The 23,056-nt window shown below is 44.9% G+C and overlaps 1 protein-coding gene across 1 annotated transcript in view; it reads right to left on the bottom strand.

Annotated features, from left to right (window-relative positions):
• Positions 1-23,056, bottom strand: part of ACIN1 (apoptotic chromatin condensation inducer 1) — a 219,613-nt gene that overhangs the window by 89,309 nt on the left and 107,248 nt on the right. Inside the window, exon 7 of the mRNA XM_082244819.1 lies at positions 19,777-20,007. Coding sequence (XP_082100945.1) covers positions 19,777-20,007 — 231 coding nt within the window. The remainder of the gene's footprint in view (positions 1-19,776; positions 20,008-23,056) is intronic.

Raw genomic sequence — 23,056 nt, 5'->3', positions numbered from 1 at the left:
GCCAATTCTTCACCCCCGGAATGTGAACTGCCGTAATCGCAGGGACGTGCGTCTCGGCCCAAGACAGAATGTCGGCTACTTCCCGAGCCGCTCGGGCACTCCTGGTGCCCCCTTGGTGGTTGATGTAGGCCACCGCGGTGGCATTGCCCGTCTGAACCCGAACCGGACGGTCCTGAAGCCGGTCCGTCCATCGCAGAAGGCAAAGCTTTATTGCCCTCAATTCCAGAATGTTGAGCGGGAGGGAAGACTCCTCCTCTGACCAAGTTCCCTGGGCAGACAGAACGCCCAGAACACCACCCCAGCCCGACAGGCTGGCATCCGTGGTGAGTACCGTCCATGACAGTGGACGAAAAGACTTGCCCCCCGACACTGCCGGGGACTGGAGCCACCACAGAAGACCCCTTCTGGTGTCCTGGCTCAACGAGATCCAGGGATTGCGGTCGCCCGTCCCACTCGGACAGAATCTCCGCCTGGAGACCCCGCGTGTGAAACTGGGCAAAAGGTATCGCCTCGAAAGACGAAACCATTAGACCTAGACATCTCATGCATGTCCGGAGAGACGAGCAAAGGTTGTCCCTGAGGGACCTGACCTCGTCCTGAAGAGTCCGGAGCTTGTCCTCCGGCAGGAAAACCTTCGCTTGGACAGAGTCCAGAATCATTCCCAGATAGGGAAGGCGAACCGAGGGACACAGAGTCGACTTCGGAATGTTCATGGTCCAACCGAACTCCTGCAGAGTCTGCATCGTGATGGACAGGTCGGTCACCAGGCTCTGACTGGCGTTTGACCTCATCAGGATATCGTCCAGATACCCCAAGACAGCAATGCCCTGTGCTCGCAACAGGGCCAGAACCGGCGGAGCCGAAGCAAGACCGAAAGGTAACGCCACGAATTGGAAGTGATCCTCCGCAATGGCGAATCGAAGGTACCTCTGGTGACCTTCGAAAATGGGGATGTGTAGGTACGCATCCTTCAGATCGATGGAGGCCATGAATTCCCCCAGACTCAGGGCAGCCACCACCGAGCGCAGGGATTCCATGCGAAACTTGCGAACCCGCAAAAAGCGGTTCAGAGCTTTCAAGTCCAGAATCGGACGCACTTTGCCACAGACTGACACCCATACAGAAGGTCCCCACACAGAAGGTGCTTACCGTACCAGATGGCGTGGGGAGCCGTCTCCAGCGACAAACCGCTATCAGGGCAGACAGGGAGTGCCGCAGCCAGGACGCTTGCGGACCGCAGTCATGGCGTCCAGTGAGGTAGCCACCTCACAGGCAGCATCCCTGCAGCGAACAGGGATGGGTCGTTCAATGTGCCAGGGCAAAACCTAAGCTGAACGCTCGATGGCAGGCTGGGGATCCATCTGGCTATCAGCCCTGGGATGCAGGGCGGCCAGTCCGAGACCCAGCTCCGCATGATGAATCTTCATCAGAAGATCGGTAAACTAAGGCTGATAAAATAACAGCTAGCCAGAAAGAGAGAAAAAAATACTTGAAATAAAATCAAAGAAAGGGTAGAAGGCTGAGACTGAGCCCCAGCACAGGAAAGCAGCTACTCCTAAGCTAGGCAAAGACAAACTGAGTTGGGAATGCTGGTGCAGGGAGGTATTGACTGAGGGGACAGCCCCTAGGGGTGTGTCTATGTTAAAAGCTTTGTATTAACAATTCTTGTTGCCTAGCTACTCCTACGGAGCAAAGGTCAATACCCATTGGTGACGAATTGGGAAGGGGCGGCGACTGTCGGAGGACGTAAGAGAAATTAGTATTTTAAAAGATCTTATATGGTGCAAAAGAACCCCCAGATGAAATATAGATATATTATTGCCCTTAACACAGTGGAACAACCCCTCCTCCTCAAAAAAACTCCACGCCTTTGGTCTCTGTGACTGTACTCCTCGCTGGTTCTCTTCCTACTAACACGACTGCACCTTTGTCGTAACTTACAATTCTACTTCCTCCTTTCTTTCTCTGTCGGGGTCTCCCAAGGTTCCGTTCTTGTACATCTCCTTATCTCTATCTAAAACCCCTCCCTGGGTTAGTTGTTGGCCTCCCATGGCTTCCAATACCATTTCTACATCGACGGCACCCAATATCTCCCTACCCCTTAGCTCACTCCTTTAGTCTTCTCACGTATCACTAATTTACTAACAGACATATCAACCTGGATGTCACATTACTTCCTCAAACTCAATCTATCTAAAATCAAGCTCATAATTTTTCCTTCCCCACATGCCTCTTCCCCTGACTTCTCTGTCAAGATCGATGGCACAACTATCAGCCTATCACACATACCAGGGTTCTAGGTGTAATCCTGGACTCTAAACTATAGTTTTTTCTCCACGTCCAATCACTGTCCAAATCTTGCCGCCTCAACCTCTGAAACATCCTCAATATACGCCCCTTTCTAACCAATGACACCACAAAGCTCATAGTTAACTCCCTGGTCATCTCTTGCCTCGACTACTGCAACTCCGTTCTCATTGGCTTACCTTTATATAGGCTATCCCCCCTTCAGTCCATCATGAATGCTGCTGCCAGGCTCATCCACCTTACCAACCGTTCAGTATCTGCTACTCCTCTTTGTCAACTCCTCCGATGGCTTCCACTCACCTAACTAATTCTATTTAAAATACTAACAACTTACAAAGCCATCCACCATAGCCCCCAGCTACATCACTAACCTAGTCTCAAAATACCAATCCAGTCATTCTCTTCATTCCTTCCAAAACCTCCTGCTCTCTAGTTCTCTAGTCACCTCCTCCCATGCTCTCCTCTAGGACGTTTCCCGAGCCTCTCCCTTGGAACCCCCTGCCCCAAACTGTCTGACTATCTCAGACTCAGTTTGCTTTCAGACGATTCCTGAAAAACCTTCTCTTCAGAGAAGCCTCATCTGCCCCACCTAACAACTGTATTTTTATTTTCTCCAGCAGCTCATCTCCCACAGCTATTACCTTTTGTATAACTTGACCCTCCCTCCTAGATTGTCAGCACGAAAGAGCAGGGCCCTCTAATTCCTCCTGTATAGAAACTGTACTGTCTGCCCTCATGTTGTAAGGTGCTGCGCAAACTGTTGGTGCTATATAAATCCTGTATAATAACAATTACAGCGTATAACTGATGAAGGTTGTAAAGCTATCTATGGACGCACACAGCCCAACTGGGGAGCGTGCCCACACGTGCCCCCCAAGCAGACAGCTTGCTATGGGGGGCAGATGAAGGTGAAGAGGAAGGGAAAACTGTTCTTTACCACTGCACAGAGCAGGTATTTATTGAAATATATATACAGTATCTCACAAGAGTACACCCCTCACATTTTTGTAAATATTTTATTATATCTTTTCATGTGACAACAATGAAGAAATTACACTTCGCTACAATGCAAAGTAGTGAGTGTACAGCTCGTATAACAGTGTAAATTTGCTGTCCCCTCAGAATAACTCACACACAGCCATTGATGTCTAAACCGCTGGCAACAAAAGTTAGTACACCCCTAAGTGAAAATGTCCAAATTGGGACCAATCAGCCATTTTCCCTTCCCAGTGTCATGTGACTTGTTAGTGTTACAAGATCTCAGGTGTGAATGGAGAGCAGGTGTGTAAAATTTGGTGTTATCGTTCTCACTCTCACATACTGGTCACTGGAAGTTCAACATGGCACCTCATGGAAAAAAACTCTGAGGATCTGAAAAAAATAATTGTTGCTCTACATAAAGATGGCCTAGGCTATAAGTAGATTGCCAAGACCCTGAAACTGAGCTGCAGCACGGTGGCCAAGACCATACAGCGGTTTAACAGGACAGGTTCCACTCATAACAGGCCTTGCCATGGTCGACCAAAGAAGTTGAGTGCACGTGCTCAGTGTCATATCCAAAGGTTGTCTTTGGGAAATAGACGTATGAGTGCTGCCAGCATTGCTGCAGAGGCTGAAGGGATGGAGGGTCAGCCTGTCAGTGCTCAGACCATACACCGCACACTGCATCAAATTGGTCTGAATGGCTGTCATCCCAGAAGGAAGCCTCTTCTAAAGATGATGCACAAGGAAGCCCGCAAACAGTTTGCTGAAGACAAGCAGACTAAGGACATGGATTACTGGAACAATGTCCTGCGGTCTGATGAGACCAAGATAAACTTATTTGGTTCAGATGGTGTCAAGCATGTGTGGCGGCAACCAGGTGAGGAGTACAAAGACAAGTGTGTCTTGCCTACAGTCAAGCACGGTGGTGGGAGTGTCATGGTTTGGGGCTGCATGAGTGCTGCCGACACTCGGGAGCTAAAGTTCATTGAGGGAACCATCACTGCCAACATGTACTGCGACATACTGAAGCAGAGCATGATCCCCTCCCTTCAGATATTGGACCGCAGGGCGGTATTCCAACATAACAACCCCAAACACACCTCCAAGACGACCACTGCCTTGCTAAAGAAGCTGAGGCTAAAGGAGATGGATTGGCCAAGCATGTCTCCAGACATAAACCCTATTGAGCATCTGTGGGGCATCCTCAAACAGTAGGTGGAGGAGCTAACATCCACCAGCTCTGTGATGTCTTCATGGAGGAGTGGAAGAGGACAACCTGTGAAGCTCTGGTGAACTCCATGCCCAAGAGGGTTAAGGCAGTCCTGGAAAATAATGGTGGCCACACAAAATATTGACACTTTGGGCCCAATTTGGATATTTGCACTTAGGGGTGTACTCACTTTTGTTGCCAGCGGTGTTGAGTTATTTTCAGGGGACAGAAAATTTACACTGTTATACAAGCTGTACACTCACTACTTTACATTGTAGCAAAGTGTAAATTTTTCAGTGTTGTCAAATGAAAAGATATAATAAAATATTTACAAAAAAAAAAAAAAAAAATATATATATATATATATACATATATATATATACATATATATATATATACACACATATATATATATATATATATATATATATATATATATATATACACACATATATATATACACATATATATATATATACACACACACACACACACACACAAACATATATTTTTTTTTTTCCATACTTAACCACTTCAATACAGGGCACTTTCACCCCCTTCCTGCCCAGGCCAATTTTCCCCTTTTTGTGCTGTTGCATTTTGAATGACAATTGCGCGGTCATGCAACACTGTACCCTAAACCAAATTTATGTAATTTCCCCCCCCACGAATAGAGCTTTCTTTTGGTGATATTTGATCACCGGAAGGTTTTTTCTTTTTTGCTAAACAAATAAAAAAAAGACCGAAAAGTTTGAAAAAAAAAAAAAAAAAAAAAGTTTTTTTGTTTAGGTTATACAATTTTGTAAATAAATATGTTTTTTCCTGCACTGATGAGACTGCACTGACAGGCACTGATGAGGAGGCACTGATGGGGTGGCACTGATATGCACTGATAGGTAGCACTGATATGCAGCATTGGTGGGCACTGATAGGCGGCACTGCTGGGCACTGATAGGCGGCATTGATGGGCACTGATAGGTGGCACTGATAGGCGGCACTGGTGGGCAATAATGGGCACTGGTGGGCGACACTGATAGATTGCAATGATGGGCACTGGTGGGGAGCACTGATGGGAATTGGGAAGGGCAATGGGGGGCTCCCTGAGCCCTGATTGCCATCCCTGGTGGCCATAGTGGGCATCCCTGGGGTCATGGGTGGGCATCTCTGGGGTCATGGGTGGGCATCCCTGGTGGTTCTAGTGCCCCCCCCCCGAGGGTCTGCACTGGTAATCAATGATCTGATTACCAGTGCCGACCCCCCCCCCCCCCGTCAGGGGAGCCGCCGATCGGCGCTCCTTTACTCGTGCCTGTCAGGCACGTACTGAGGAAAGCCGATCAACGGTTCTTCCCGTTTACTATGTGACCAGGCGTGATTGGACACAGCTGGTCACATGGTAAAGAGCCTACGTCAGTAGGCTCTTTACCGAGATTGGAGATGCAGGGAGTCAGACACCTCGCATCACCGATCGGGGGGGCGCGCAGAGCGTATTATCCTGCCGCCGTTATAGGACGTCCGGTCAGGATAATACAACCACATTCCCGCCGTCATTCTGCTATAGGGCGGGCAGGATGTGGTTAAAATAGAAAAGGCCTTACATCTATTTATACCTATACAGTATCTCACAAAAGCGAGTACACCCCTCACATTTTTGTAAATAATTTATTATATTTTTTCATGTGTCAACACTAATGAAATGACACTTTACTACAATGTAAAATAGTGAGTGTACAGCTTGTATAACGGTGTAAATTTGCTGTCCCTTCAAAATAACAACACACAGCCATCAATGTATAAACCGCTGGCAACAAAAGTGAGTACCCCTCTAAATAAAAATGTCCAAATTGGGCCCAATTAGACATTTTCCCTCACTGGTGTCATGTGACTTGTTAGTGCTACAAGGTCTCAGGTGTGAATGGGGAGATATATTAAAATATTTACAAAAATGTGAGGGGTGTACTCATTTTGGTGAGATACTGTACATTTATATGTAAGTATCAGAGTTTTGTATATTATATTATTCTATACGGAACAGTATTCTCTAAACAAACTTTCTACCAGTATTTACAACTGCGTCATGCAATAAGCTCTCAGGAGACGATGAGAGCTATGAGAAATTATAGAATCCCAGTAATATAGGATGTGGTGATGTCATTATACTAAGGGTATAATTTCTTATGTATAAAACATGGATTCATAAATACTTGATTAAAAATTGCCTTAAAAGGCAGACAGTAACAGCATCGATTGATAGGCAATGATGAAGAGGGTGAATGATTTGAGATATTAAGGGCAATTCCCTGTGTCCCAATATCAGGCTCTCAGACAGTTATTTATTGTCCTTAGGATATATTGTCCTTAGGATATATAGAACTACTTGTTAACTGTAAAGAGCAGATCTTCGGCTAGTTCCAAGTGTACTGAATGTGTGACATGCCCCAGGGAGATTTTTATACATCTTTTCTGGAGATGCCCTAAGTTACTAAGAAATTGCAAGGATGTTCTTCAGAATATTAGTGTCATTTTTAAAAAATGGATTTTTGGAAAATCTTGCCGTAAAATCCTTTTCTCTTAAGCTCATGGACACAGACGCAGTCCTCTTGATTAATATCAAATTGGGTTATACTGCCCTCTACAGGAGTAGGACACTAGGCAGAAGGAAAACGTTCTGGCCACACCTTAGGGGCAGTCCCAGAGGGTATATCCTCTCTCTCTCTGCTACAGTATGTTCGTTATGTCACAAAGCAGTGTCAGAGAATTTAACCCAACCCAACTCAAAAGTAGAGGGGCGGGTACTGCGTCTGTCAATGAGCTTAAGAGAAAAGGATTTTACGATAAGATTTTACAAAAATCTATTTTTCTCTGTCGCTCATTGACAGACGCAGTCCTCTTGATTAATATCAAATTGGGACGTCCCAAAGCAGTGCCACAAATGAGGGGTGGGAAAACAGAAATCAAAATCCAATCTAGAAGGCCCAACCGGCGCCAACTAGAAGTTTTAAAGGCTCATCAGACAAAAGGATGAGACTCCCAACAGAAAAACCCTCGAGGTAGACCAACGGTCTCCTCAAATTGCGGCCTGCAGAACCTTGCGGCCAAAAGAGGCATCCGACGATGCCATCACATCAACTTTATAAAATCTTGTAAAGGTATGAACCGACGACCAGGTAGCCGCCTTGCAAACCTGGACCACTGACACCTGATGGCGGAAGGCCCAGGAAGCACTAAGCGCCCGAGTGGAGTGCGCCTTAACAGGGAACGGAGGATTCCGACCCTTAATAGAATAAGCCTGTACCACCGTCGGTCTGATCCATCTGGAAATAGTCGCGGCAGATGCAGGCAACCCCTTTTTGGGGCCATCCGTGATCACAAAAAGTGAATCCGTTTTACGAAACTAGTCCATAGTTTTCAAGTATACCCTGATCGCCCGAACCACATCCAAGGAATGTAACGCAAACTCCCGAGGATGACTGGGCTTAGGACACAAGGAAGGTAGCACAATATCTTCATTTAGATGAAACTCTGAAACCACCTTAGGAAGGAAGGATGGATTCGGATGAAGAACTACCTTATCCCTATGAACCACCAGATATGGGGAACGACAGGATAATGAGGCCAGTTCTGACACCCTGCGTGCAGAAGTGATGGCCACCAAGAAGGCCACCTTCTGGGATAACGTAAGCAAGGGAACCTCCCTAATATTTTCAAAGGGAGGTTTCTGAAGAACCGACAACACCAAAATTAAGATCCCAGGGCGGTAAGGGCGAGTGCTCTGGCGGAGCCAGGTGCCGCACCCCCTGGATGAAATTCCGCACCAAGGAATGAGTAGCCAAAGGTTTCTGAAAGAAGATTGCTAACGCTGAAACCTGACCCTTGATAGTACTCAAGGACAGTTTCTGCTCAACCCCCTGTTGCAGAAAAGCCAAGATTCGGGTCACCGAATAGGCACGTGGAGGAAATCCAAGGGATTCACACCACGCAATATAAGACTTCCATGTGCGATGATAGACTTTTCTGGAAGTCGCTTTCCTTGCTTTAATTAGAGTAGGAATAACTGAAGCTGACAATCCCTTGTCCTTCAGCACCTGGGTCTCAATAGCCAGGCCGTTAAAGCCAGCAATTGTAAAGCAGGATGGAAGATCGGTCCCTGAGACCGCAGATCCTCCATGAGCTGAAGTCTCCAAGGAGCGTCCGCGACCAGCCTCACCAAGTCGGCGTACCAGGCTCGACGAGGTCAGTCCGGAGATACCAGGATAACTGGGATTCCCTCCACCTCTATCCTGCGAAGAAGTTTTGGCAGTAACTTGAGGATGGAAGGTATACAGTAGCTGATACTGCCCCCACGGGGCGACCAGCGCGTCTGCTGCGTCCGCTAGAGGATCTCGGGAGCGGACTACAAACCTCCGCACCTTCCTGTTGAGCCGAGATGCCAACAGATCCACATCCGGGGTGCCCCAATGAAGGCACAGCTGGTGAAATACCTCTGGATGAAGAGACCATTCCCCTTGATCCAGAATCTGACGGCTGAGATAATCTGCCTGCCAATTTTCCACCCCCGGAATGAATACCGCGGAGAGAGCCGGAACAAAACCTTCCGCCCAACGAAGAATGCTGGCCACTTCGATGGCCGCCAGGACACTCTTGGTGCCCCCTTGGTGATTGACATAAGCCACGGCCGTGGCATTGTCCGACTGGATCCGAACCGGGCTGCCCTGGAGCTGCTCGGTCCAGTAAATCAGACAAAGTCTGATCGCTCTCAGTTCCAATACATTTATCGGTAACCTGGATTCTATCGCAAGAAATTACTTCCCCTGGTTGAGCATCGGAGACCGAAGCCACCAGACCAGAGACTCCCTGGTCCGCTCGCTCAACCGGATCCGATTGTCCAGAGAATCGGGATTCCAATTCCCTTTGAAAAGAATCTCCTTTTGGAGAAATCGGGTATGAGACTGGGCATACGGTACTGCCTCTAAGGAGGCCACCATCAGTCCCAGGACCCTCATGCAAGTCCGAAGGGAAGGCCAGTTGACGGACAGCAACATCTGAATCGTTGACTGAATCTTCTGGAGTTTTTCCGCAAGGAGAAACACTCTTGCCAAGGATGTATCCAAAGTTAGGCCCAGATAGTTCAGTCTCCTGGTGGGAACCAGGGATGATCTTTGGGACAAGCGAAGAAAACGCTGATGTCCTGTGAAGATGGGGATCTGAAATTAGGCATCCTTGCTGTTTCTGGACGCCAGGAAATCCCCCTGATGCAGGGAGGCCACCCCTGTTCAGATGGCTCCATCTTGAATTCTTGTACCCGGACAAAATGATTGAGTGCTCTTAAGTCCAGAATTGGACGCACCTTGCCCTTCTTTCTGGGTATTGTGAATAGGTTCAAATAGAACCCCTGAAAACGTTCTGCTCAAGGAACGGGAACTACCACTCCTTGTTGCATCAAGTCCATTACTGCCCCCCGCAAAGCTTTTAAGCGATCCGGGGATAGTCGAATGTTGGAAGGGAAGAATCGCACCGGTAGAAATGATCGAAACTCGATCTTGTATCCCCACCGTATGACCTCGCGAACCCATTTGTCCGAGATTCTGGAAAGCCATGGATCCGGAAACCGGTGAAGACGTTCCCCCACCCCAGAGATGGGTGGGGGCGCACCTTCAGGCTGTATTGGTCTTATCTTCAGGTTTGGCTGAGCCGGACTTTTGTTTACCCGACCAGCGCCCTTTGAAACCCCCTGAAGGGGCTTTGGAGGGCTTCTCCTTATCGCCCGCCCCAGCGGAACGAACAAACTTTTTATGAGCGGAAAAGGAAGGTCCTCGCCTGTTACGAGGTCCTTTACCTTTAGCAGTCTGTGGCAAAAAAGTGCTCTTGCCCCCAGTGAGATCCTTTATAATCTCATCCAAGGTGGCTCCAAACAGGCGATCCCCTTGAAAGGGGAGATTAGCCAAAGCTTTTTTGGAACCTTGATCCGCCGCCCAGCACTTTAACCACAACACGCGTCTGAGGACCACTGCTGAAACTGATGCACGCCCCAACAATGGAGTGGCGTCCAGGGCGGCGTCACAGATGAACTGTAACGCTTGTATCATCTGCTCCAGCAAATCTGATACTGCCGGGGGGATACTTCTCCCCTCTAGGTCACGGCGTAACAATTTGGTCCATTCTGTCAAAGTTTGTGAAACTAAACCAATGGCAACCACTGGCCTAAAGGCTGACCCTATCAGGGAAAAAATGGAGCGGGATTCCGCTTCCACCTTACGATCCACCGGATCCCTAAAGGACGGAGCGTCCTCCAGTGGCTTTATTTAGTCTGGAAATCGGTGAATCCACCAATGGTGGTACCGTCCATTTCTTAAGGAGGGATTCCTCAAACGGATAACGCCTAGCAATGCGTTTGGAAATAGCAGGAGTTTGTTTCGGACGACCCCATTCTTCTTTAATTAGATTACCAAAACATTTGGGCAAGGGAAAAACCTTCGCCATTTTGGTAGGCTTGCTAGTACCAAAAGGAATTTCAGTATCAGCTACCTCTGCCGGTGTAACCTCAAGACTTAAGGTTTCCCGGACAGACACAACTAGTGCGTCCACCAACGCTTCTTCTTGCGCTATGGTGGAGGCAGAAACGTCCTCCTCACTGTCTGAGGAGACCGTACCCGAGACAGCAGCCCCAGAAAAGGAACCTGCAGCTGCAGTGACAAGCTCAGAATCCGTATCTGAAGTCAGATGAAATAGGGGTAGGCGGGGGTCACTTTCTTGCCCCCCCATCCCTGACAGGCCACCTCCACCCGGGATACCAAAGACTCCAAAACTGCTGAAAATGCATCAATCATAAGTGGGGCACTGGAGGGTCCTGCGGCCACCTCGAGGGGATCAGGTGGGGATACATGTGCAGCAGGGTCCATGATTAATCCAAGACACTTGCCAGCAAACAAAAAAATTGCAAAGAAAAAAACTTTTTTTTTTTGTAATCCCCCAGCGCAACAGCGCCCCTCAGTGTTACCTGCTTCGGACCCCCACAGAGAGAGAGAGAGAGAGAGACCCCAAGAGCTCACCACCTGATGCACAGAAGCTTCTACCAAACTGCTCTCAGCGCTGTCCTTTAAAGACAGGAAGTCTTTTGGATCGTTTTCCCGGGTAAAGGAGGCGGCTCCGCCCCTTTACACGCCTTCCGGCGCTTCCCCTGCTACTCCGAGGTAGCTGGTCATCTCCAAAATGGCCACCCCCATGCCGGAGACACGAGGCTACGCCAAGATGGCGGCCCCGCGCGACCTGCGGGAGGATGGCGGCGGCCTGCGCCTGTGGAAAGATGGCGGCGGCCTGCTACACCGTGCGGCCTGCGGAAGGAAGGCATCGGCCTGTGCGGCCTGCGGGAGGATGGCGGCGGCGGATGGCGGTAGTCCAGGCAACTGCAACCTTCAGTATAAGGTAGGAACATATCACCCTCTTACATGGCCATCTTAAACAGTAATGCCAGCCCCTGACTTCAGTCATGGTCCCTTTACAGTGCCCACTCATACAGTGACTATCCGATAGTCAGCTCCCAAACCAAGCCTCCTGGTTTCTATTCACCAAATCACACTCAAGAGGGAGATCTGTGACACATGCTATAGGATAGAGGAGGGACCCAGGATCAAGAGGGTCCGACCATCCACAGGGGGGCCCGTGTCTATTCCCAAAACCCGACAGGGGAGAGGGGGAACATACTACTCACCATACCGGAACCGGCGGGCACCCCCTCCTAACAGAACCCCTCTCCACCGAAGTGGGGAGGCTGTTGACCAATACGGACGCCGCGACTCAGTTTCCAACTGGTCGTCGGCGTCCCGGCGAGACGTTTAACTCGCAGGGCCAGTCCCCGTCCAGTGGGACTATGTCGCGGCCGACCCAGCGCGGAGCTAGGGCCTGCACGCGCTCGTAGGCTGACTGGGGTGACCACTGGATCTTAACATCCAGCCCGTCGCCCAGCTCCAGCATAATTGCTTGAAGATCTCACAGGAACAACTGGAGAAAAAAGCTGCCTAAAAAAAAAAATTTTCTAAAAAAATCTTGCCAGGACCAAAGATCCCAGCAAGGAACTTAGGTCCTTACTCCTGACTAGACAGAAAAAAAACTAACATCCGGTAGCAGTGCCCCTAAGGTGTGGCCAGAACGTTTTCCTTCTGCCTAGTGTCCTACTCCTGTAGAGGGCAGTATAACCCAATTTGATATTAATCAAGAGGACTGCGTCTGTCAATGAGCGACAGAGAAATTAATGTTTTACGTTTGTACAGTGTATATATATTAGAGCTGCACGATTCTGGCAAAAATGAGAATCACGATTTTTTGGCTTAGAATGAAGATCACGATTCTCTCACAATTCTCAAAATCCGCCACTGGGACCACACTTATGTTAAAGCAGGCCGTCCGCCGTTTAAAAAAAAAAATACCGGGGTTATGGCAGCTATCTACTGCCATAACCCCGGTATTTAATGTCAAAATGCGGACGTAAATACACGGTGGGCGGTCCGTAAATGGTGCACTGCAGGCATAATGCAATGGCACCCAGACCACATTTATTTTCTGTGTGCCCTGGCCTGTACCCACCATAACATTGTGATGAGGTAGGTTGTGGCGCTTTGTGTAAAGAAAAAAAAAAATAGATATGCTGAATTTTATGCAACAAAGTCACCGCACACTTCACTGCATGTCATTGTACATTAACTTGATTGAACCATCATCTTGTAATGTGACATTTCAAAAAATAAAAATGAAAAAGTGGGAGAAACTTTTGTGAGTGTATATCAAATTATTATTTTCATTATATTAATACACATATATATATATATATATATATATATATATATATATATATATATATAATATCATAAATAATATAATATAATGAAAATAATAATTTCATTTATTATATTATATTAATAATTCACAAGTCAAACTGCTGAAAAGGTAGTGTTATGTGCAGAAAATGTAATCCCTAAAAAAAAAATTAAATGTGTATTATAATGTGTGATGGAGATTATATACAGTATATATCTATCTCCACACATTATAATACACATTTAATTATTATTATTTTTTTTTAAGGATTGCACCCCCTCCTCTCCTCCCCTCCCCTCCTTTCCTCCTCTCCTCTGTCGATTACCTCACGATGGAAAGCTCATCATGCTATGTGTGTGAGGGCTGGAGTGCAGCGTCCATGGGGCTTCTGAAGGTACCGCCCATCAGTGGATGCGGTCTCTCACTGCTGGCGTCAGTTCCTGTATCGGTGGCGACGCCGCCACTTGCGTTCCAGGCTGGCTCCACTGCGGCCGACTGCCTCTCCTACCCCGCCCCCAGAATCGCAGATAGTTAGAATGGAGATCGTATAGGGGGGTGAATCGAGATCGCGATCCTAAAACGATTAATCGTGCAGCTCTAATATATATATATATATATATATATATATATATATGATATAGATATAGGTTTCAGAAATTCAAGATAATCTGATTGGGGCTTAGTAGAACCTTGTTGCTTGCAAGAAAACTTATTGCAAAAAAGTGACTTTCGCCACACTCACCAACACGTATGGGGGGGGAGGCTAGGTATTGGCAGCCAATGTATATTACAGCAATTGGGTTTTCAGGATAGGTGAGCTTTGAAAAAATTCCAAAACGATTTTGATGGATTCACGTACCTGGTTTGGTGTCGGTGAGAATATTAAAAGTGCTATAAGTTCAGGAGTGCTGAAGTACCATTTTTTTTACAAGACAGCTGGTAAATTAGAATTCTAATAAGTTAGAATGTCTGTTTACAACTATAATGTTGGGTTTAGCATGGTATTTTTGTCTTTTTAATGTTGATGTGGTTTGCTTTGTATTAGGATGTTTTTCTATGGTATAGGTATGTCAGGGGGAAAAAAAAAATTAAATACAATACAATAAATACAAAAAAGAAATGAGGCAAAAGAGTTGGAGATAAAAAAAGAACAAATTATTTTTCAGTAATTTGAATCAACATTCATCACCCACCAATAAATTGAGAACTAATGCAATAACCACCAAGTACATATGGCTACAGAAAAGCTAGGGTAGGTTTGCGTTGGCGCAATAATTAATGGGATTTTTTTTACTTCTTGTAAAACTTGAGACTAATGGGTTGTACTGCCACCTACAGAAGGCTTGGACACAGCCAAATAAAAAAACAAAATCACTGACCAGGGCAGTAGAACTCCTACAACCAGCATGCCTTTGTTTGTCAATCGTAATCAGGAGCAGTAGAGGAAGGTGGTTGCTCAAAGCTGTCTGGGAACAGGGCACATGCATGCGACATTCCACTAGCAGAAGACACCTCTGTTCAGTCCCTCTCAGTTTTTGCTTTTTGCGGTAAACCAACAGAAATTTGGGGGGAAAAAAAATGGTAACAAATGGTTCGAGACAGCACCAATTGCTCAATCTGCATAGCTTACTCACAAAGTGAGTCTTCAGAGGCAGTGTCAAACCAAAAGCTGGACTCGGAAAAGCGATCTGTAGCCCACGCAGTCCCACAGGTCTGGATGTGCCACAATGCAGAGCCATACAGTACACACACGTTTGAAAACATTCCCTGCAATCTGTCCAGTGAGGTTCAAAGCTACTGGGATATGCTAATCTGGATAGCTACGTAGACAGTTCAACTCAAGCAGCTTGTAGAGCAGTATCTCACAGAGCATTGAAAAAGCCTCCATCCTCCTAAGGACAGTAGCAAAAAACTGAAGCATGCTGGGAAGTATGACAGAATCATTTTGAGTTGGTCACACTTCGCCAAAAAGGTTAGACTTTGCTCTGTAGAGCAAAAAAAAAAAAAGGCTTTCATTCTCCCAGGACACAAGGAAAAAAACGAAGACATGCTAGAAGTAAGAAGGGTTACATCAGGCCAGTCACACATTTTTATTTTATTACCAGTGTCGGATCTTGCAGTAGGTGGTAATACAATCCAATAGGCAACCAGGGGAGACAGCGCTGCACGGGTTTGTGTTATCTTGATAGTGATCAGATATTGCCAGAAACGATAACTAGGGTAACAGCTTATTGTACAATCAAAGTAATGGACACAAGTCCATAAAATACGATACCAGGTTGTTCCAGTTCGGTGGAGACCAGTGAATGGCTGCTGGATCCGTTCGGCGATCAGGGAACAAAGCCACTGAAGGATGGGTATTGCCTAAGGAACTCTCCAACATTACGTGAAATCACCTCAGGGCCCTGGGGTGGAAGTGACATACTGGAAGTGACATACTGGTAACCAGAACAAGGAAGAGCCAACCTGGAACGTATAGAAGGTCCGTTGCCGTGACAACGCGTTTCGCGAGCATGTGCTATATCAAGTCCCGAAAGGGCCAGCAACGGTGTAATTTAAGAGGCCAGGGAAGGTAGAGGTCGTGGAGTAGGGGAGTAGTAGAGCCAATTGAACTAACCAGCAGCCATTAACCCATTCTCACCCACTAGCCAATAAAGACAGCAAAAAAAGTAAGTATAAAATGAATGCCCTAAAATGAGATCACATGGAATGATCATGTATATGACCAATCAAATATAAATATGAAACTGGGGAAAGGAAAATGATCACAAAAAAAAATAAAAAAATAGTGAGAAATATATAAAAAAAAAATAAATACGTGTGTAATGATTAGAGGACTAGAAAATAAAAATGATATCCATAAGAAAAAAAAAAAAAAAATACACATGTATTAACTATATATTGGAAAAATACAGATGAGGATGTAAAATAATTAATTAGTTACTTGATGAAGCGTCTGCATATTTAAAAAAAAATGTAAAATAATAAATTAATAATGGTGATAATGATAATAATGATGAAATTAGGGACATAACATCACAACATGATACCACCAGGGATGAGCTCTGATGTACGAAATGTAAATGGCAGACTGAATATGGCAGGGAGTGGGCACCTGCCAATACATGCCTCAGATGTAAAAAAAAGTGTTCATGTCTGACATTTATCCAGGCCCAGTAGATACTGACCTGTGCGAGGTGTTCCATATTGGTATGTATCTCAAGTTTCTCGTTGAGGCCACCGGGGGACAAAGATCCAAATTTAAAAATCCAAAAGGTCTCCTTTCTTGCACAAGAACGAGAACCTCTCGTTTATGGTCAAGGTACCCCTGGGAATGGCCTCAATATCCATGTAGCCATGACTTCCAAGCTTCTAAGATCTTTCTTGTGCACCTGTAGGAAGTGGCGGGGGACACTGTTTGTCGCAGCCCTTGCTGATAAATCTGCGATGTTCACCGATGCAATTGCGCACGGTGTGTGTTGTGCGTCCTACGTACAGGAGATTACAAGAACACTTTAAAACATAAATGATGTATTTTGTTGAGCAAGTAATGAACTGTTTGATATGAAAAGTCTTGCCTTTTGTGTCATTAATGGTGGAAAGTCTATGTGTTATAAATTGCCATGTAAGACAGCCCCTTTTTCTACATTGAAACACCCCCGTCCTATTGTCAAAATAGGCCCTGATGTCTGATAAGGGTCTGCCGTTGGTAGTTTTTAGTTCGCGGGGGGCTAGGATGTTTACAGTTCGTGCCCTTCGGAACGTGACTTGTGGTGTGGACGGTAAAGAGGGGCCCAATCTCTGATCTAATTTCAGAATATTAAAATGTTTACAAATAATTCTGGAGATTTCTTTGTACTGATTATTATGCAACACCTCTCACAGGTCAGTATCCACTGGGCCTGAATAAATGTCATGAACACTTTTTCACATCTATGAGGCATGTATTGGCAGTCACCCACTCCCCGCCATGTTCAGTCTGCCATTTACATTACATACATCAGAGCTCATCCCTGGTGCTACCATCTTGTGATGTCATGCCCCTAATTTCATCATTATCACCATTATTTTTAATTTTATTAAATATGCAGACACTTCATCATCAAGTAACGTACTCATTATTTTGCATCCTTATCTGTATTTTTCCAATATATATGTATTTTTTATGGATATACATTTTTATTTTCTATTCATCTAATCATTACACACATTTGTTTTTTTTTTTAATTATTATTTTTCATTATTTTTTTTTAGTGATCCTTTTCCTTTCCCCGGTTTCATATTTATATTTAATTGTTTGATCATATACATGATCATTCCATGTGGTATCTTGTATGGTACTAATTTTAGGGCATTCATTTTATACTTACCTTTATGGTAATTTTTGTTTTTTTTGGTGTTTTTATTGGCCAGTGGGTGAGAATGGGTTAATGACTGCTGGTTAGTTCAACTGGCTCTGCCTACTCCACGCCTCCACTTTCCCTGGCCTTTTAAATTCCACCGTTGCCAGCCCTTCCGTGATTTGATACAGCACATGCTCGTGAATGTGTTGCCATGGCAACAGACCTTCTATGCATTCCAGGCTGGCTCTTCCTAGTTCCAGTACCCGGTACAGGGCCCTGAGGCAATTTCACATCACGTTGGAGCGCCGGAAGGCCCGGCCTGGCTCCCGTCCACTCACGGTTCCTTGGGCAATACCCATTAGTCAGCGGCTTTGTTCCCTGATTGCCGAACAGACCCAACAACCATTCACTGGTCTCCACCGAACTGGAACAACCTGGTATGGTATTTTACTGACTTGTGTCCATTACTTTGATTGTACAATAAACTGTTACCCTGGTTATCGTTTCTGATCGCTATCAAGATAACACAAACTAGTGCAGTGCGGTCTCCCCTGGTTTCCTGCTGGATGGTAATTTTGTACTGCTTTCTGACGGCAGCACCAGTTTTGTTTGGGACATTATACAGTGAATTTGTTGCAGTTGTCAGCGCTTGGGGCACCTTGGTTGTTGGTAATGTAACCCAACAGTCTCTGAAATCCTTTCTTTCTCAATGAACTCGCACTCCTGCGTTGTCCTTTCCCCTACGGCGACAAGGGATGGTGGGGTTAATTTGTCTGTCCAGCCTTCCCCCTGGGCATCCACCTGGCATTGGGAGGGATCCTGTTATGGGACTGCAGGGCTAGAAATAGGAGGGCTTAGACACCAGTCTATGCAACGCCTCCCAGGTGGATAGACACACGCTATTTTTGGTCAGCATTATCTTCCTGGGAGTTGAAAACCCTCCCCCTCCCTCATTTGTCACAAATATTTACTTTTTTGGCCCAATTTGACCTGGGGTAATCCCATTAACTGGTGTCACTGCCTCACCAAGTTGCATTGTATACTTTAGAACACATACACTTAGTTTCACATGTGAATTCTCATTTAATTCAGCTGTGCAGGTCACTTTCACCATTCCAAATTGTACCATGTGGCTGCTCTTGGCCATTTAATCATTATTTTATATTTTCTAACTAATGTTTTTACCTTCCCATCTTTTGTTTTTTTTTTTGTAGTTCATTATGGACGTCACCGTCCATATACACTTTTTTATACCCAACATCCTGGCAGGTCATGTTGGACTGTTCTGTTTGCCCGTTCTTCCACCTGTCCGGTTTTGCGCTGCTGGCCAGTTTGGATCCCTTACCCACAGCTCCTGGGTCAGACGTATCCGGTGGCTGCTGGTTTGACATTGGCATGCAGCATCCTGCATCTTGGTGAGTATGGATCCTTTAGTCTGATTCCCACATTCCAATCTACCCGATACATTTCCATGTTCATTACGATGTTATATTTATTAACCATTCTACTTTATAGATTATGTCTATGCATCAACCACTGAAGAGTAAGACCAAACTCACGAAACGTGTTGGGTCACCATAGATGCTATGACACGTTTACCATGGATTATTTAAATACTTTATGTAACCATGTAATAGATTTGTATATTTGGGCCAACTGTTTGGCATTATGACCCCTTTTCCCAGTTCTATTGCTGGCATATACTCAATAAACCTTTAATATTTTTATTTTGTTACTGGTTGTGTGGCGCTTCATCTAAAGTCCCAATGGGGAAAAGGCTGCATTTCTCTCATGAACAAGAAATAACGATTTGTTAAAAAACAATAGGTAGGAATTGTTATATTTCAGTAATATCTAAAAACATCATCCATAATTAAACAGAACACCAACACAATTAATCATTAGGTACATATGAATACAGTAAAGGAAAGTGTAAACTAGTGCTGGTGCAACAAGTATATCGGTTAGGAAAACAAGTTGTAGGAGTGCTTATTTTTAATATTAATCACTATACACCACTCACCATTAATAGAGCATTAACATAATAAAACACCCAGTTAGTGTTGGACGATAATATGCTTCTTGGGATAAAAATAGGAATGGTTTAAAATGCAATTAACTTACTTGTTCTTCTGTGTCATCAGTCATTTCATGGGTCCGCCGATGCCTCTCAAGGGATAATGTAGCACTGCCAGAAGAGGTTGGTGCATCTTGCTGAAACTGTGCTACCTTCGGTGATGGAGGTGGAGAGGAATCCTGCATTGAATGTGTTGCTTCCAAATTTAAAGGTATTGTTCCAGGAGACAATTTTTCTTGATTTTCCCTTTGTGAAGAACTTTTATTACATGGTAGTTCCTTCAGAATAAAAAAGCACACAACAAAAACATTAAACACCCATTCCCACACTGATCACAGACATTTTTCAGGCCAGGTTAAAATTTGATCACAAATTCTAACCTTTGATGTAGCAACACATTAAATCCTCCCCTAACGTTATTTTCTTCCTTGATAGGTTAGAAATCCCATGTAAAATCATGTACAAATATATTCAAATACCTCACCCCTTGCATTCAAATACAGTAAAGTCTCTAATGTTTTCTTCAAATGAACCCTAACATTGGAGTTGCTGTTTGTGTGGGTTGTTCTATTGCACAAAGGGTCAAAAACCATTAAAAAAAAATATATATTTTTCTCAACACTTCCTTAGGGTTGATATATAAAATTCTAAAAAGGTCTTTAAAATAAAATAATCAACAGACTTTTATACCATATCTATTCTCCATAATGAAATCTCCTATAAGGTATAATAAGATCTTTATCTTTAATTGTGTTCAGTTCACAAGCAACATATACTGAGGCCGAAAAGTCATTTTAAAGGATAAGTTCACCTTAAAAAAAAAAAAAAATGAATGCACATTCATGCAGGAAACAAAAATGGTATTTCTGACTTACCATAAATCCATTTCCATAAAATCCATTTCTCTGATGTTCATTGATGGACACAGCTTTTCGTCTTCATGACTATATGGGTTATACTGCCCCCTACAGGAGTAGGACACTAGGCAGACAAAAACGTGACTATGCCTATGGGGCAGTCCCTGGGGGGGGGGGGGGGGGGGTATACTTCCACTCTCTGCAATAGGTATTGACAGTTTTGTTACAAGCAGTGTCAGAAGAGAAAAAAAAAAAACTCCATAGAGGGGCGGGTGCTGTGTCCGTCAATGATCATCAGAGAAATGGATTTTACGGTAAGTCAAAAATCCCATTTTCTCTTGGCACGTCCCAAAGCAGTGTCAAACATGAGGGGTGGGAACAGTAAGAAAAAAACCTTCCCCAAGGCTAAACATAGCCAACCAGGAAACATAGTGCTCAACTATCAACAGCTGGAGCTCACCTGAAAAAAAATCTAAAACACCCTCAAAGAGGACAAGTCCTCTAAACAGCAGCCTGAAAAACCTTGCGGCCGAAGGAAGCATCTGCAGATGCCAACACATCCACCTTATAAAACGTTGTGAATGTGTGCACAGACGACCAGGTGGCCGCCTTGCAAACCTGCATTACTGACGCCTGATGAGGGAAGGCCCAGGAGGCACTAAGCGCTTGAGTAGAGTGCGCCTTAACAGGGAAAGGAGAAACCTGACCCTTATTGGAATAAGCCTGAACCACAGTCTGTCTGATCCAGCTGGAAATGGTCGCAGCAGAAACAGCCAGCCCTTTGCGAGATTCATCTGTGAGGACAAATAGTGAGTCTGACTTTCTAAAAGATTCCGTACCTGCCAGGTACACCCTTATTGCCCGAACCAAATCTAGGGAATGCAAATCAACTTCCTTAGGATGCTTAGGCTGGGACACAGGGAAGGCAACACAATGTCTTCATTCAAATGAAAATCAGAGACGACCTTCGGATGGCACAGACCTGGACGAAGAACCACCTTATCCTTGTGAACCACCAGGTAAGGTGAATGACAAGACAGCACCACCAGCTCAGACACCCTGCGCGCAGAAGTGATAGCCACCAAAAAAACACCTTCAGGGATAACGTAAGCAGGGGAATCTCCCGAATATCTTTCACTTAGGAAGTCCCGCCTATAGAGACGAAGCGTGTACCCTTAAAAGAAATGAAAGGTCTATCAATTATTTTATAGGTGTATTTTAAATGTTAAATGATAGAGACAGAATATCAGTGCAGCAAAGTCAGCCTGTACCTTTTGCAGAGAAACAACCCCAAAACATAACGTTTGCACCTCTGTGCTTATCTGTAAGGATAGTGTTCTTTGAAAGAGTTAGGTTTATGGATCTTGTATTGGAAGGTAATAGTAGTTTCTGCCACCATCCCTAAAAATCGTATGTAATTTGTGATGCCTCAGGTCAGGTTGGGGATTTTAAGGGCAGGAGTAAGAGATATAAATGGTAGTGGGTAACATAAATAGTTTATTAAACAATATAATATTTACAAAAACTTGAGGGTGAATGGGTAAAGGCCCATTGGGTGCTGGTGAAAGAGAGAGGTAAAGAGTGTGTTTACACGTGAGAAATAAGTGACTTTCGGTTTTTTTTTGGACAATCCTGCTCTGCTGTTCCTTGTATCAAATGACAGGGATTGGTTCAGAGGAGGTGTCCGATCGGTAATCCGACGCGTTTCGGCCAATTGTGGCCTTTTTCAAGGATATATCACTGATTCTATAAGTAATAAAGTATGGTATAATCAGTAACATGATATATGTGCAAAGAAAATTCTGATAGAATTTATGCGGTTTGTATACTGTTTACATACATGTTCAATATCCACTTCCTGTGATTGTGCCTTCCCAGTGTTTCTCCAGATGCTACAGGAACTGTGTGCTGTATAGAGTAAGTAAATGAATTATTTCTCACGTGTAAACACACTCTTTACCTCTCTCTTTCACCAGCACCCAATGGGCCTTTACCCATTCACCCTCAAGTTTTTGTAAATATTATATTGTTTAATAAACTATTTATGTTACCCACTACCATTTATATCTCTTACTCCTGCCCTTAAAATCCCAAACCTGACCTGAGGCATCACAAAATTACATAGGATGGTGTTCTTAGGGTCATAGTCAGCATTTTGCTTCCTCCAAACACGGCGAGTCGAGTTCATGCCAAAGAGCTCAATTTTGGTCTCATCTGAACACAGCACTTTCTCCCAATCCTTTCTGAACCTTGCAGGCATTGCAGGATTTCAATCTATGGCAGCGTATTGTTTGGCGACTGTGGTCCCAACTGTCTTGAGATCATTCACAAGCTCCTACTGTGTAGTTCTGGGCTGATCTCTCACTTTTCTCATGATCGCCCTTACCCCATCAGGCAAAATCTTGCATGGAGCTACAGACCGAGGGCGATTGATGGTTATTTTGTATTTCTTTAATTTGTGAATAATCCC

This window comes from Pelophylax lessonae, assembly GCF_965119305.1.
Source record: "Pelophylax lessonae genome assembly, chromosome: 1".
NCBI classification, from domain to species: Eukaryota; Metazoa; Chordata; class Amphibia; order Anura; family Ranidae; genus Pelophylax; species Pelophylax lessonae.
This window is presented reverse-complemented; position numbering and strand designations above follow the sequence as displayed.